General features: G+C 47.7%; 1 protein-coding gene across 1 annotated transcript; it reads right to left on the minus strand.

Annotated features, from left to right (window-relative positions):
* Window positions 1–3581: 3581 nt before the first annotated feature.
* LOC144139540 (uncharacterized) lies at window positions 3582–14143 on the minus strand. The gene is made up of 3 exons (XM_077671851.1): window positions 13642–14143; window positions 8153–8624; window positions 3582–3769 (listed from the first exon to the last, which is right to left on the minus strand). The coding sequence occupies exons 1-3, from the start codon at window positions 14074–14076 to the stop codon at window positions 3630–3632; spliced, it is 1047 nt and encodes a 348-aa protein (XP_077527977.1). The 5' UTR covers window positions 14077–14143; the 3' UTR covers window positions 3582–3629.
* Window positions 14144–14702: the final 559 nt, after the last annotated feature.

The raw sequence follows: 14702 nt of genomic DNA on the forward strand, positions 1-14702 counted from the left end.
CAGCTCATTAAACTTTGGTGGCACGAGTGGAAATCGGAACTATTTCGAATGCCCATTTCAAACACCACAGTTAATTAAGCTGTAAAATTACCTCCAAACGGTGCATCATAAACCGATTCTCTTATTGCATTCGCCAGGGTTCATGGCATTGGAAAATATGAACATTACAGTTTTATGACTAACACTGTTTTGTTTATTGTTCCTCCAAAAATTACTAATTACCTCCTATTACGTAGGGAACTGAATGACTTACTCAAAAAATGAAATTTTTAAAATCACTGGTACAAAAGCAGCAAGACTGACAAGTTTCACAGAGTTTACTTAAAATTAAAAGAAATTGCTTTAAGAGGAGTGTTACGGATTGTGGTCGGACTCGGAAAGCCTTCGCGTACGTCAGAGATTTCCTCTCCAAACGTCAAGCACTACATAGGATCGAAAATGAGGGGTATGGTTCATATAACATGGGTATCGGTTCGTTGGCATTCGCCGAGCACCTTATGGGGAACGGTGCGTCTAGGCGGCCAGGTCAAATACGCTACAGGAAAGTAGCAGATCACGTACGGCGCACATGTGCACATCTCTTGCTACCGAATACGCCTGCGCAGAGATTCCGATTCTGGCAGCACTCACACAGCATTTCATGGCGGCATTTATTCAAATTCCACAACTTGTTTTCACAATCTGACACCACTATATCAACACCATTTTTTATTAGCATTCTTATGGCTGAAGTAGCCAACTGTGCATTTGAACGAAATAAATAACCATCTCATTATCCACGGGACTCTGGTGCGGGCATCTCAATCAGGTGGCCCGACTTTGGGCACAGGGGCTTAGTTGCCTGTAGAATGTTCCCTGGCGAAGATGTCCAGGTTTGGTACCGGAAGCATCGGCGGATCCGGGTTCTTCAGGGCCGACGGGGAGCATTCCTGCGTACAAGTATCCCGCTGCGAAGCGCCAAGCTTGGGGCCGCCCGTCCCGGTAGCCCAGCTCGAAGGAGGTGCGACATCCTCGTGCCAGCCGCCATACTGCACAATGAAGGAAACCACTATTTATCCCAGGAGAAAATACCTGGGGCTCATCAAAGTTGTAAGCACGTGGCAATGTATAGTCTTCGTCAAAACTTTCTAGGCCACGCCCGAGGTTTCGGGAATGCAAATCCCAAGTAAAAGGGTGGCTCTTAAAACAATTTCCTTTAATTTTTAAGTAAACCGTGAAACTTGTCAGTCTTGCTGCTTTTCCCCCACTAATTTCAAATATGCCATTATTTTTTCAGTAAGTCAATTACTTGCCAAGATAGTTATAGATAATTAGTCATTTTTGGAGAAACAACACACAACTGTGTTGGTCATAGCACTGCAATTGCTGCAATTCTTACATTTTCCAATACTATGAACACTGGCGAATGCAATAAGAGAATAGGTTTTTTGATGCACCGCTTGGAACTAACGTTACAGCTCATTAAACCTTAGTGCTTGAAATGGGTGTTCGAAATAGTTCCTTGCCACTGGTGCCACAAAGGTTTAATGAGCTGTAAAGTTAGTTCCAAGTGGTGCATCAAAAAACCGATTCTCTTATTGCACTCGCCAGGTTCATAGTATTGGAAAATATACCGATTACAGTTCTGTGACTAGCACTGTTTATCTATTGTTCCTCCAAAAATGGCCAATTATGTCTAATTATCTTGGTAACAATTTGACTTACTCAAAAAATAATACAATATTTGAAATCAGTGGGGGAAAAGCAGCAAGACTGGCAGGTTCCACAGAGTTTACCTAAACTGTCAAACTGTGACGAAATTATTTTACGAGAGTAAGGAAGGTATTTTGTCTAGATTTCTAGCGCGAGTTGTTTTGGCCTCGTTCGAGGGCTAAACTTGTACTTCGAATTTTTCACGGCCTGTATACATTTAACGTGGCCTAGGAAATTTTGACAAAGGCTGTACATGCCCTAAGTGGTTTCAGAATCTGGCATGCAGGTTAAGCTTTGAACTCAATCACCCAGCATGTCTGGAGGGACTGTGGCGTAAATTGAGCTGTCGTGTGGGCAGGTCGCAAGTTATGAAAGGCTGAGAGGTTATCCAGGCTTAGAGCCCGGATTGCTACTCCACACTGGGGAAGGGGTGCGCAGGGGATGAAAGAGAGGGCAGGCGAAAAAGAGGGGATAGGAGCGGGTTCAGTAAGGCTTGTCGGGGCCGCGCACACACTTTAGTCCCTTTGGGGGCACTATAGTCTTTCAGCTAAGCCTGTGTCCTTCATGTAGCCTTCTGCGAAGTCGATTGTTGGGGTCGATGTCCTAGAATAGTCTCTACTGTGAATGGTTTATTGTCCAATCGGCTGAGCCCGGCGGCCAAAACGCGTCTTTCCGACGAATACTGGGGGCAATGACAAAACACATGTTCGACTGTCTGTTCAACCTCGTAGGCGTCGCAGTACGCACTACTGGCCTTCCCGATGAGGAAGGAGTAGGCTTTTGGAGTAGGCTAGCCAACTTGTTAGGCGCAGAAAAAACGCGCCAACAAGTTGGCTAGCATGTGCCCCAAGATCCTGAAAGGAATGGAACAGACAGCAGGTTGCCTAAAACGACATGCGACGCCATACATGAAGTTCACAACCGGCCAGGTGTACTTGATCTCGCTCACGTGCGGGCGGGTGTACATCGGACAAACGGGCCGCTTTCTTAACGACCGTTTAAGGGAACACCAGCTGAATATGTGTAATAAATCAATAAAATAAAACGGGGTCCCTAAAACGGGATCCCACCTTCCACACCATTGCATGGCTTGTGAAAACAAGCCATGCGAGCCAGTTTTGACTCAGACGAAAGTACTGAGCAAAGGTAGAGAACAGGTGGCAAGGGAATTAATCGCGGCCTTCTTCATTCGAAAGCACGGTGAACAGTGTGTAAGTGAACCATCTATATCTTTGTATGGAAATGAATATGAATTTCTAAACCGTTATATCATGTGATAAATGTGGTGACATGTTTGCGCATGTGCTGGTGTGGGTATATAAGCATGCTCCATTGTTCAATAAACTAGTTGTGAGTCTGCGCTCGTCCTGTGTCTTCTTTTCCTTGCCCCGCCCGAATGCGCAGTTTTAAGTATGAATATGAACCAACTAGCCCAACAACATGCTATGGCGGTACTTGTTCGTGCTAAGCACATGATGTGTGTTGGGCGTTCCAAACTCAACCCCACCCAACGCGAAGTAGTGCCTCGACTCCAATGTGAGTGCGATTAATAACATCTATGTTGACACCACCGTCGAGAATCGGGTTGAAACGGAGCATGCGACGAACGCCGGTGTTCTTTTTTGTTCTGCGTGCGGGCGCAGTGGCTCAAGCCGCGCCATGCCCGCGGCGCATCGGCCATGTCCGTGGCCGTTTCCAGTGTTGCCAAGCGAAGAAATTGGCAGCTAAACTTTTCAGTGAATACGACCTATAGGTAATGCCAGCAGTGAGTGGCACTCCGCGATTCACTCGTACCCACACAGTCAACCTCTACACTGTGACCGACCGCCACCTCTACACCGAAAAGAGATAGATGCATTGGCCCGCGATCAAGTCTCACTTACGGTCATTGCGCAAGAGGACGTGCTCGACCCCTTCGAACCAGTGGAGGGCCGGCGCTACGCGTGCGTTGAAGGAAGCGCGGCGGCCGACGACTGTTCAGCATCTGCGGACGACGTGTCTTTGCCAGAGGTCTCAGTCGGCGACTTGGCCGACATGTCGGGGTTTCGCTTGTGCTTTCGCTTCGTGTGCGTTACACCTGTTGTGGGAGGTAGAGCGAGTTAGTTTTACCTGAGACATCGCTCGCAAGGCAAGACAGGGAAAGAAGGAAAAGACACGAGTTTTCATTGGGGCATACACCTTGTCATGGGACTTGCCGTATTTTCGCGCGTATAACCGCCCCTGCGTATAATCCGCATCCCCACTTTGAGCCCGCCCGAAAAGAAAAAAAAATTCTCGCGTATTGCCTGCAAATTTGATACCGGAAAGGCTGCACCAAAGCTACTGCTCAAGCAGCACATCACATGCTATGTAGGCAGAAAAACCGTATATTTAGCAAGTAGAATTCGCTGACCCTCAAGGCGAAAGTCAGAATTCGCTTATAAAATTCCATTCTTAGAGTGCGCTCGCCCTTGTTTTTTCTTCCTTGTCCTTGTATGACTTGCTCAATCGCTGCCATGGAAGCCTTAGTCAGTGTTACTGCGTAGGAGCTTCACGGCACAACGCGCATCGCCGTGACGCGGCACTAATAGGAAAAAACCCGCATATTATCCGCACCCCTGCTTAGCCACCGAAATTTTCGCATTCTTGGTGCGGGTTATACGCGCGAAAATACGGTAGTTTACGCTGTCGGGTGGGCAGTTTGACGGTTTGATGCTGATGCTGAACGTTAGGATATTTGTAAAGGACGGACATCTTCGCAGCAAGCTTTTAGGATTCTCAGATGAAACTGGAAACCTGTGCTTTCAAAGCAGGCAGACAACAACGCAGATGAGTCAGCATCAAAGGTTTATGGCGCCTCTGAGTGTCCTTTTCTTCCTGACAACATCCGCGCAAATTCGCAAGGGGAACATACCTGGAAGCGTCCATACGTGTACAAAAAAAAATGGTAACTCATGGCCTCATTGTGGCGATGACACGCCCAAGCATGTCAATACGCTGCTCCTAATAGGGAGAACATCTCACGGAGTAAATAAAGATAAAAAAGTACTGTGAAAAAATACACAATTCACACTTACTATCGTGCCCATTTCGCTTGCGATTACAGTCTAAGTTGGAGTATCCTGGCAGCCGACACACGTCAAACAGGTCGTTCGCGCGGGGATTTAGAAGAAAGCAGTGCAAAAATGCAGGGATTCTCATGGAATCCATGCAACCTTAAATTAACCAAAATCGACTTTTGACAAAATTTAGGCTCTAAAGCACTGGTTCCGAATGCTATAAAATATCCGTCAAGCAGATGAGTGATCTGGCGTTGAATACAGAACCTAGGTATTACAACGTTTTCTTTTTACGCTCAATGTTGATCAGAAAGCAGCACTCGAATTGTTAGAAAACGAAGAGAGATGGCAAAGATATAGAAAACAAAAAGGTAGCCAAAGTGAACACAAGGCAAACACTCGCACGATAGCGAAGAACGCTGGAAATTTTGTTAAGTCACCCTTCTATGTGGCGCTGTTGCAGAAGAACTCGAATACATTAATGGCGCGTGGCAGTGATAACAGTATCGGAGTGGTGTTACCTACAGCGTCGCGAACATAGTTTTCTGTATACGTATGCACTTTCGGTCTTTTTCTTCCTTTCTTTTCAGTTTTCCTAACAGCGAAGCTCTTAAGCGGAGCGTCTGTGTATGGTGTCGGCAGTTAAAAATAGCAAGAAAATCCCCAGCGCTCTTACACGCGTGCCTCTAGCGCACGTTTGTCAAGCTAAGCATACTGACCTAAAGAATTTGGTCAGCATTGGGCGCGCACACGCACACACACGTGCGCACACACACACACACGTGCACACACACACACACACACACACACACACACACACACACACACACACACACACACACACACGCTCTCTCTCTCTCTCTCTCTCTCTCTCTCTCTCTCTCTCTCTCTCTCTATCTCTCTCCAGCGATTGTCGTATCGTGGCAGCCCCTGCTCTGAACGAGAAAGACACGTCATAGCGTACGCCCTTCCTTCGTTCGTCCTCGTGTTGTCGTGTGCACGCGCTCTGTACCGTAGAAGAGACGAGACTTGAATGTCGAAGCTGCTGTAGGTGAACACGGTCTCCACATGACCCGGCCGCGGATAGTTCACACGGCCGAGGAAGAGGCCAGCCACCCTTAGAGAAGCTCGGCGTGCAAAACACCCGTAGGGATGTTAAGTCACACTTGCAGGGTGGCGTACGGAAACGTCTGCCAAAACGACAAGCTCACTGTGGCCTTGCTCAACATAGGTAAGGTCATTGAAATGCCATGGCGGCGACGTCAACCACGACACCAAAACGATGCTAAAACTCAACTGTGTCCGTCGGACAGTTGCAAGTTGGGCGAGTTGGTACGTGTTCATAGTTAATCATAGCGCGAAGGACGGGACAGACAGAAAGATCAACCACTGGACAGGTCTTTCTGTCCGTCCCGTCCTTCGCGCTGTGATTAAGTTTGCGGCCGTCAATGATCGCCTACAAGAGTTTCGCCATTCAAGTCTTGCGGATGAGGGCAAGCTTCCCTGAATTCTGTTTAGGTCATTTTAATTTGCTGTTGTTGCGACGCTTTCACTTTTTAATAAAGTTGTCTTTGCCGCATTCACCATTTTTATTTTATCTTAGCGTTGTGACGTCGTTCGTGTTTTTTAAACATGAAAGTGTTTTGTTCCCGGATACACCAAGATTTCGGTCACGTCATATCCGCCACGCAAGTGACGCAAGTACAACGAAGCAAGCGGCCTGTAAAGGGTGCACCCCTGCACACATGGTCTTCTTGCGGGGAAGCAACCTTTACTACTAAAGAAGCCGCCGACCTCGGGTTAAATTTTACCGCAGAAAAATCAGGAATAATGGTTTTCAATGGTGCTACCACTGACGCAGTCTCTATCCAGCAAGGCGAATTACCCAGAGTGAAGGAATATAAATATTTGGGAGTGTGGATAAACGAAGGGGATAACTAGTTAAGAACTCACGAGGAGCAACTTAAGGGTAAGGGAAAGCGAAACGCAGCTATAATGAAACATAGAGCTCTGTGGGGGTATAACAAATATGAAGTAGTGAGAGGAATGTGGAAAGGAGTAATGGTTCCGGGTCTCATGTTTGCGAATGCTGTACTCTGCTTAAAATACGACGTTCTATCAGGCCTTGAAGTGAACCAGAGAACGGTAGGCCGTTTGGCCTTAGGCGCGTATGGAAAAACAACTAACGAAGCAGTACAGGGAGATATGGGCTGGGCGTCGTTTGAAGTTCGAGAAGCACAGAGTAAAATATGTTTTGAGATGAGGTTGAGAGCAATGGATCAACGAAGGTGGGCAGCTACGGTTTTTAGGTACCTATACTTTAAAAGCCTGGACACGCAGTGGTTAAGGAAGACTAGAAGGCTAACGATGAAATACGGAAAGAACAGTGGAGAATCCAAAACAACCAAGGTAACCAAAAAAGAGGCAAGGTAGATTGAAACGAATAAATGGAGAGAAAAAATGAAAGCTAAAACGTCGTTAGAGATGTACAGGGCTGAGACATTGGACATCAGAAAGAAATATTTCTACGATAATTCCCAGGGCAGTGCTTTGCTTTTTGAGGCTAGGGAAGGTTGCTTGCCAACTAAGAGCTTTGTGAGGAAGTATTCACAAAATGATGGGGTATGAGTGGTCTGCGGAAAAGAAACAAACTGCGGCACATAGTGTTAGAATGCGAGGGCATCCATCCAAATATACATGAGCGAAATATTCGGCTTCCAGAAGCCCTAGGATTTGAGGGTAGCACAGAGGGGGTTAAGTTCAAGGCTGTAGAGATGACGAAAAGAAGATTAGAATGCTGGTGGACGAAAAGCAGAGAGGGGAATATTGTCTAGGACAGTTACCACGTGTAACAAAAAAAGTATTTTGTGCCTAATAAGCTTTTTTCGCCTGCCCTAAGCAGCGCTAGTATTAAACCAAGACTATTAAACCAAGATGACATGTCATCATCTCGCTACAAAGAGGAAACCAATAGCAATCATCATCATTAGTAAGTTATAACTAGGCTTGTTTGTTTTCGGGTTTATTTTAACACGCAAGTGTTTTATTCCGCGATACCTAAGATTTCACTGACGTCATATCCGTCACGGAAATGACGCCAGCGCACCTTTGCCGAAGCGACCCGCCAGCAGGACGTCACTCGCCAAGCAGACCCACAAGACAGTCGCTGACCCCCAAATCATGCTCAGCTGGACATTTCGCTGTACATTTCTATTTCGTGCTTAACTGATACCTATGACAGAGGGATCAACCACATGCAGCGTTTTTCTATAAAATTTCAGACCGCAGTAACTATATGCCGAGTTGTTAGACACGCCTGCAGTGCCCGGCATTCCTTCCGTCCCCATCCCTACGCTGTTTTCACCGATATGTCACGCAAGCAACCAGCTCAAACTTAGAGGTCTTGTTAGACAGTCACTCACTCGTTTCTTGCTGCACGTCAGGCTTCTCGAGCGATGGGCTGGTGCAAGAGGAACCGGGAGCACTGCCCTTCTTGCGTTTCTTGCCCTTTGACTTCGTGGGCTCCTTGGACACCTGCTCCTCTGTCCCCCTCCCACCGGACGAGGGAGATGCAGGGGTCGCTGTCGTCGCCTGGAGCTCGCCAGGGTCGTCGCCACCCGGCAGCCCCTGCTTCTCCTTCTCAGCAGCGTCTGCTGCTCTCGGTGCTTCTTTCACGGCGGCTTCGGGATCTTTCTTCTCCCTCCCCGGCTTTTCGGCAACGTTGCCATCACTGATGAACTGCGTGGAAGGTGACGGCTTCGTGTTTCCCTTTCGGTCCGGCGATGGTGACGTTGCCTTGGTGCCGGCCGTGGCATCATCCTTAGGTGGTGCTGCGTCCGATCCTGGTTTAGTCGCTGTGTTGTCTTTATTTTCCAAATCCTCGTCCTTGGGAACCTGCAGGAAATTAAGAAGGGCCTATTTCAGGCGTCAAAGCTCTACTTGGCCGCCAACCTTTTTGTTTGAAACCTCTGCTCGGGTAGTGAAAAAATTAACTAAAAGGCTATTGTCGTGTCATTAGAATTCGTGAGCAGCTTCCCTATGCACGCAAACGGCGACAAGGTGCGTAAGCACATGCTCGAATGCTACCTCAGATACCTGGACCTCTGGTTAATTCGAGCAGCGCCGCCGGTGTGACACTGCCTGTCGCATCAAACCCGTCCCGATGGCAACCACAGGGACGCCTAGCTCGGCCTCCCATCGGCGGTGTGGCGCGCAACGGTGGACGTGCCGCTAGGTGACCGTGCAAGCCTTTCTTTTCTTGAAACCGCCCTGTTCTGAAGGCACTGTCTGATCATGCCGAAAGGCTAGCTACTGACGATGGGAGGAATGAGCAACTGGAGACGTGCATTGACTGGCGTCTCCGGCAACGCCACTCTCTAGATTCTGGAAGGAGGCTAACTCGCGCGTCCTTTCCACTCTATTTTCGTTTTTTGCTGTAGCTCGTTAAGGCACAAAAGGACTCGCATTCACACATGCATTTTTTGACATGCCATATCTAGACATCAGAGATTATCTGGGGGGAGAAAAATCATTGTCCCTGCAATAGTACTACTACTATTACTACTACTACAACTACCACACTACTACTTGTACCACCAACAATCAGAATAATAGTAGCAGTAACGAATCACCGGCGGAATCACCACCAACAGACTGTACATCCACAGCAGGGCATAAGAAAATACACGTACACATATCATCTGAATATTTTCCTGATCGAAGTTTCCCTCCCTATATCCAGCTTTTCTTTGTGTGTTATCACCTCTCCCTTTACATGGCACGCACTACACCACTATTTACTTCGTTTGAGCAAGCGTTGAAACCGCGAGGCTCATACCATACACTCTCCATATAGGGTGATACAAATTTAGAACACATCCAAGCAGAAGTCAAGCCCCCAGGACAGGGAACAGCAGAAGTATCCTTGGGTGAATCGCAGGCTTCAGGTGTTGGTGCAGTAGATGAAGCCCAATATTGGTGCTTGAACAGGCGATGCTGCTTAATTAAAACGATGCTCGGGATGAAGCTGAAGTATGAAAATAGATATTTTTCTCAACGAGGGATTAATGAGGGCGGAAATAAGTTAGTCGAGACATAACAAAAAAAGCCAACAAAACACTTCCGCGAATATATTCCTGGAACAGCAATTCTTCCTTAAAAATTGTCATTAATAACACAAAGCCTGTATTCTTCAGACCTAAAAATAAAGCCCTCTCCTCATCATCCCCCCTTATGCTTGATGCACAGTGCATTGAAGTTCTACAATCCGTAAAAAGCCGAGGTGCAATACTTCAAGAAAACAATATGCTATGGGGTTTACACGTTGATAAAGTAAGAGCTAGACTGTCTAGGATAACAGGCATGCCATCTAGGATTCGTTTTTCGTGCCACTAGCAGTTGAGATCATCATTTACAACTTTATTTCTCAAAAATGTAGTACGGCCACCTGTTGTTGGGTACCAATACCGACACTAACACATCAAAACTCATTCTAATACAAAAATGTACTCCTCATAATGGCAGATGCTTCTTACGACGCACACACAGCCCCAAATTTTAGGTCCTTATCAATTACACCTGTAAATGGCCTCTGTAAGCTGCAGTTACTGCGCCGGTACATAACATGTAAAAAGATAACACGTAATTGAACAAAATGGCATTTGGAATGTCCCCTTCTCCCGCACCAATTACGGCCTACAGATATTGCGTTATCAGCTACCTCAGTTACTGAACACGCGTACGTCAAGTGAAATTTAAAAACAGTGATAAATAATTCCACGTCCATAACCGTTTTCCTTTTTCTCGTTTTTTTCTTCTTTGTTTGCGCAAACCCACGCACAAGTCAATTTTTGCTGACTGTTTAATTTTTGTACAAACTTGAATGTGCCCGTACACTTCTTCGCATCTGTGTAGTACGTTTATTTGCTCTGTAGATTTATAGTTATGTGAAATTTACACTCGAAATTGTAACTTGTACAAAATTGTAACTAGTAAACATTTATGTTTCTCATGCGTTCGCTACTTTCAGAAGCACTCGCGTCCCATTATATTTTATACGTACACTCCACACTCATTTGGCCAAACACACTGGCACTAGCTACCTGCTGGGCTGGGTTCCTGGTCACGCAGGCGTCCCGGGCAGCGAGCTTTCCCATCAGCTCTCCCGTACTGCTTCCCAACCGGGAGACTCGGAGACGCCCTGGCCAATCCCTTTCCATCCGCCCACGCAGGCGCGACAAGCCCGTCTACATCGACGCCAGACTGTGCAACAGTTAGCCAGGGATAGGCAGACTCTTCCGCCTCCCTCTCACCTGTTACCCCGGGCAGATGTCGTATCCGGCAAGCGCAAACGGACAGCTTTCCAACACCACACATACTACATCGATTAGAAGGCCATCGCAGCCCTGCACAGTGCTCTAAGTGTTCTGGTTTTCCCAATAGGCCAAATGTTCTTTGGGACGGTTCTGGTTCGCAACCATTTCTTTCAACTCATCTTAAATCCCTTTCACCTCCTCCCTCTTCTCTCCAAGACTGGCTCGCGCCACCGGAGGGAACGGACCGAACGGCCTGGTGGCGAGCTTCGGTGGCTCATGTTCGTGGGATCCTCTCGTCTGTATAGATATTTCTTTCTCTTTCAGAACCACAGACTTTGGGGGTCTTTTTGTGTCATAAAGTTTATCAACAACAACACTTGCCGTGTATACGGTGCATTCTCATAGTCAAGCCGAGCAAAGGTTTTTTGATTGTGCCCCCCAGCCTAAAGACCCGTGTACCAGTCGCCTCCGAACTGGGACCAATTGCATCCCAACTGGGACCAGTTAGCTCCCAACTGGGACTAGTTAGCTCTTAACTGGGACCAGTTAGATTCCAACTGGGGCCAATTGATCCCAGTTAAACCAGCTGAAGGATTTTCACTAGGGGTAGTTGATCTTGAAATAAAGATTTGATTTGATTTGAAGTCAATTCCGTGTCGAAGACCAGGACGGTAGCTTATTTTCTCTAGGTTGTGGATATTGTGCCGGCAGCCTTCATTTTACCTTTCGCAAATATTGTGCCAGCTGCATTGTATTAGGCACTAATATGTTCAAAAAACAAACGCGATATTTGCGCCACCGTTGGCTGATCACGACTATGAGAACATCCTGCCGGCAGTCGGCAGTCGGCATTTTGCTATCTCCCGCGCAGGCGCATTTTTTCTCGTGCATGCTTTATCGCATAGGTATTTTAAGCAAACATCTTACCTAACCTAACCTTACCTAACCCAGCCCAACACAACCAGTAAAAGCAGCTACCCCAAACTAACCTAAGCTAACATAAGGGCAGGTCACGAATAAATGATAAGACAGAGTGCCGCAAAAGAACCCAATTTCTGAATAAATAAACACAGTGAATAAGGCAAAAAATCACAAGGAACAACTTTAAAACATCAAATGTACACAACTCTTCCGGAACCGGTAGCCACTCAAGTTCTGGGTCCTGTGACTTCTACACTTCGTACAGCAGCCTGAAAGTTTGTGAAAAATACCTGCTCTCCGTGAGCATAGAGTATGAAACTTTGACGGTGAGCGTTTTCAGATCAGCGTGGCGCACAGCCATTCTGGACCTCCAGATGGCATGCAACCTTTCAAATTATATGGGACATCGTATCCGTGGTCAACCGGAAGAAACCGAATGCCTTGCGCTGAAAGGGGTAGGTCTTTCTTACACGCTCTCTGTAGACGTCCCCTACAAATACGGCGTACCAGCACTCCGTGAAAACATGCTCCACTGTGTTGGCTTTCGCATACAACGTACACATGTTAGACCAGCGAATAAACAGACCCTTCTCCTTCACTTCGTTTTACCTGCCAATGTTCCTGTATGTAACTTTTTCACGAATGCTGGAACTGCCGCCTTTTCACCTTTGATAACACATCTTGTCTCGGGCCAGAACTAACTGCGCCACGCTAGCCACATCTGATTCCGCGCCTGGCAAAGGCAGACATGTAAGCCTGAGGTAAATAGAGGTAAATATCCCTACAGGCTAACGTGCCGGCTGCCAACAACATATCCACTTTCTTTGGTCTATTTGCGCATTACGGCCGCTGTGAATACCGTACCGTCATGGTCTAACCTCGTGGTTCTTTCGTGGCACACGTGAACCATTTACTATAGTCAGTCTATTCGGCACTCTGGAAGAAACTGCTGTTAAGTGCTGAAAGTGCCTTGTGTGATAGCCTCACACTAACGAAAAGTGGCATAGTGGCGGTCCCCTTTAGCCAAACATGACTTCCGCTGGAACTACGAACTTCAATTTTCCTTGTTGAGAACCTTCGCAACTGTCGTAGGACCGATTAAAAGGCAGAGAAGAAAACCTCTTTTAGTTAAAAATTAGGTAGTGTCTATTTTCACGGCAACCGTGAGAATTGCCGTCAGAAATTTCTCACGGCAGTCGCCTCTCATTGGCTAAGCACGGTACGCGGAGATTCCATGGAACAAATATTCCCTAAAACGTTGTGTTTGCAGATGCCGCTGTAGTCCTGCGGTATAGTAATTGCTTTCAAACGAGAAGGCTCAGGTTCGAGTCCTACATTAGGCGTTTTTTTTTTTAGCTTTTAGAATTTTTCGGTGTTCGTGATTTTGTTAATAGTTTCTACTCTGGTTTTTACTACATCCAGAGATCGACGCGCAAGACTTCTATAATGGGTTGAATTACATTTAATACAGGTTGTGTTCTGTGTCGTCGGGCTGGGTTAGATTAGGTTTGTTGTAGTTGGGCTGGATTTGGGTTGGTTATGACGCGTCCGGTTAAATTACGCTAGGTTTTTTTGGAAACTGCCGTGAGGATTTCCAGGAGGTAATTCTCACGGTGCCGTGAGATTAGAGGCAGCCTAAACATTCCCTTTGCACTGCCAGCAGCTGCCTCACCTACCTGTGCGCTGATGGCTCCCGCTGACAAGGACTCCAGAAGGGCGGTGGTCTCCTGCTTCACGGCTTGACTCACGAGCAGGGATGCGCGCCGAGCCACGTCCCCTATGCTTCGCCGTTTAGCCGCGGGGCCCTCTGCACTGGTGGCCCCGGACGTGACGCCAGCGGGGCCCCCTGAACTGGTGGCCCCGGACGTGACGCCAGCAGCCTGCTTCCCACCCGGGGTGATAGCCATCGGAGGCTGCGCGGGCGACGCTACCGCGGCCGCTTCCTGCTGGGTCGCCGGACCGGGTTGGGCAGCCTCTTTCTCCGCCGGTCTCTGGGCGGAGCGACCAAGGACGAACTTCCTCACAAGGAGCCAGAGAAGCGCGATCAGGACGACCACGCCCACAAGGGCCGCAATAACGGTGACTATTTCGAAGTACGGGTCCGAAGCCATGGCTGCTGCTACAAGAAAAACCTTCGGGGCAGCAGAGTGGAAGGGTTGGTTCTTGAGGCGCGAGCTAGGAGCGTGCGCAGGACGCGTTCCCCGCTTCTTTCTTCTTCAATCTGGGGCGGTATTCTCGTAACTGTCCCTTTTGAAAACGTCCCTTTTGCGTCCCTTTCATCGTGACGTACTTCCGGTTAAGCAGTGGGCCTTTGATTCAAATACCGTAACTGTTCTTGCAAACGCAGTTTAAAGAACTGAAACCGTATCAGAGTGTCTTTTATGTGTTTATTGTTCCGCCAGCGAACCAACAAAAGGGGGCCACGAAAAATCGTCTGCTCCAAATCGGCTGCTCCGAGTAGCCACGGCTCATAGCTCCGCCGTGCTTGCATGGCGTCACATCCGGGTGTTCGCTGTTAGCCAATCAGGGCTCGCGCAAAAGGGACACTTTTGAAAGGGACACAAAATGGACAAAACACGGGAATACCGCCCCTGGTCGAGCGACTCAGAAAGTACCCGGCAGATCACGATGAGGACCTTTACTGGTTGCGCCACAGCTGCTGAGGATGTTTGCCACAGCTCGCTGGTGTACACTCCTTGCCGCAAGTAATTTTGGCAACCGTCGAAAGTGTGATAGA

This window comes from Haemaphysalis longicornis, unplaced genomic scaffold, assembly GCF_048455015.1.
Source record: "Haemaphysalis longicornis isolate Haplotype H1 unplaced genomic scaffold, Haemaphysalis longicornis Haplotype H1 scaffold_5, whole genome shotgun sequence".
Lineage (NCBI taxonomy): Eukaryota > Metazoa > Arthropoda > Arachnida > Ixodida > Ixodidae > Haemaphysalis > Haemaphysalis longicornis.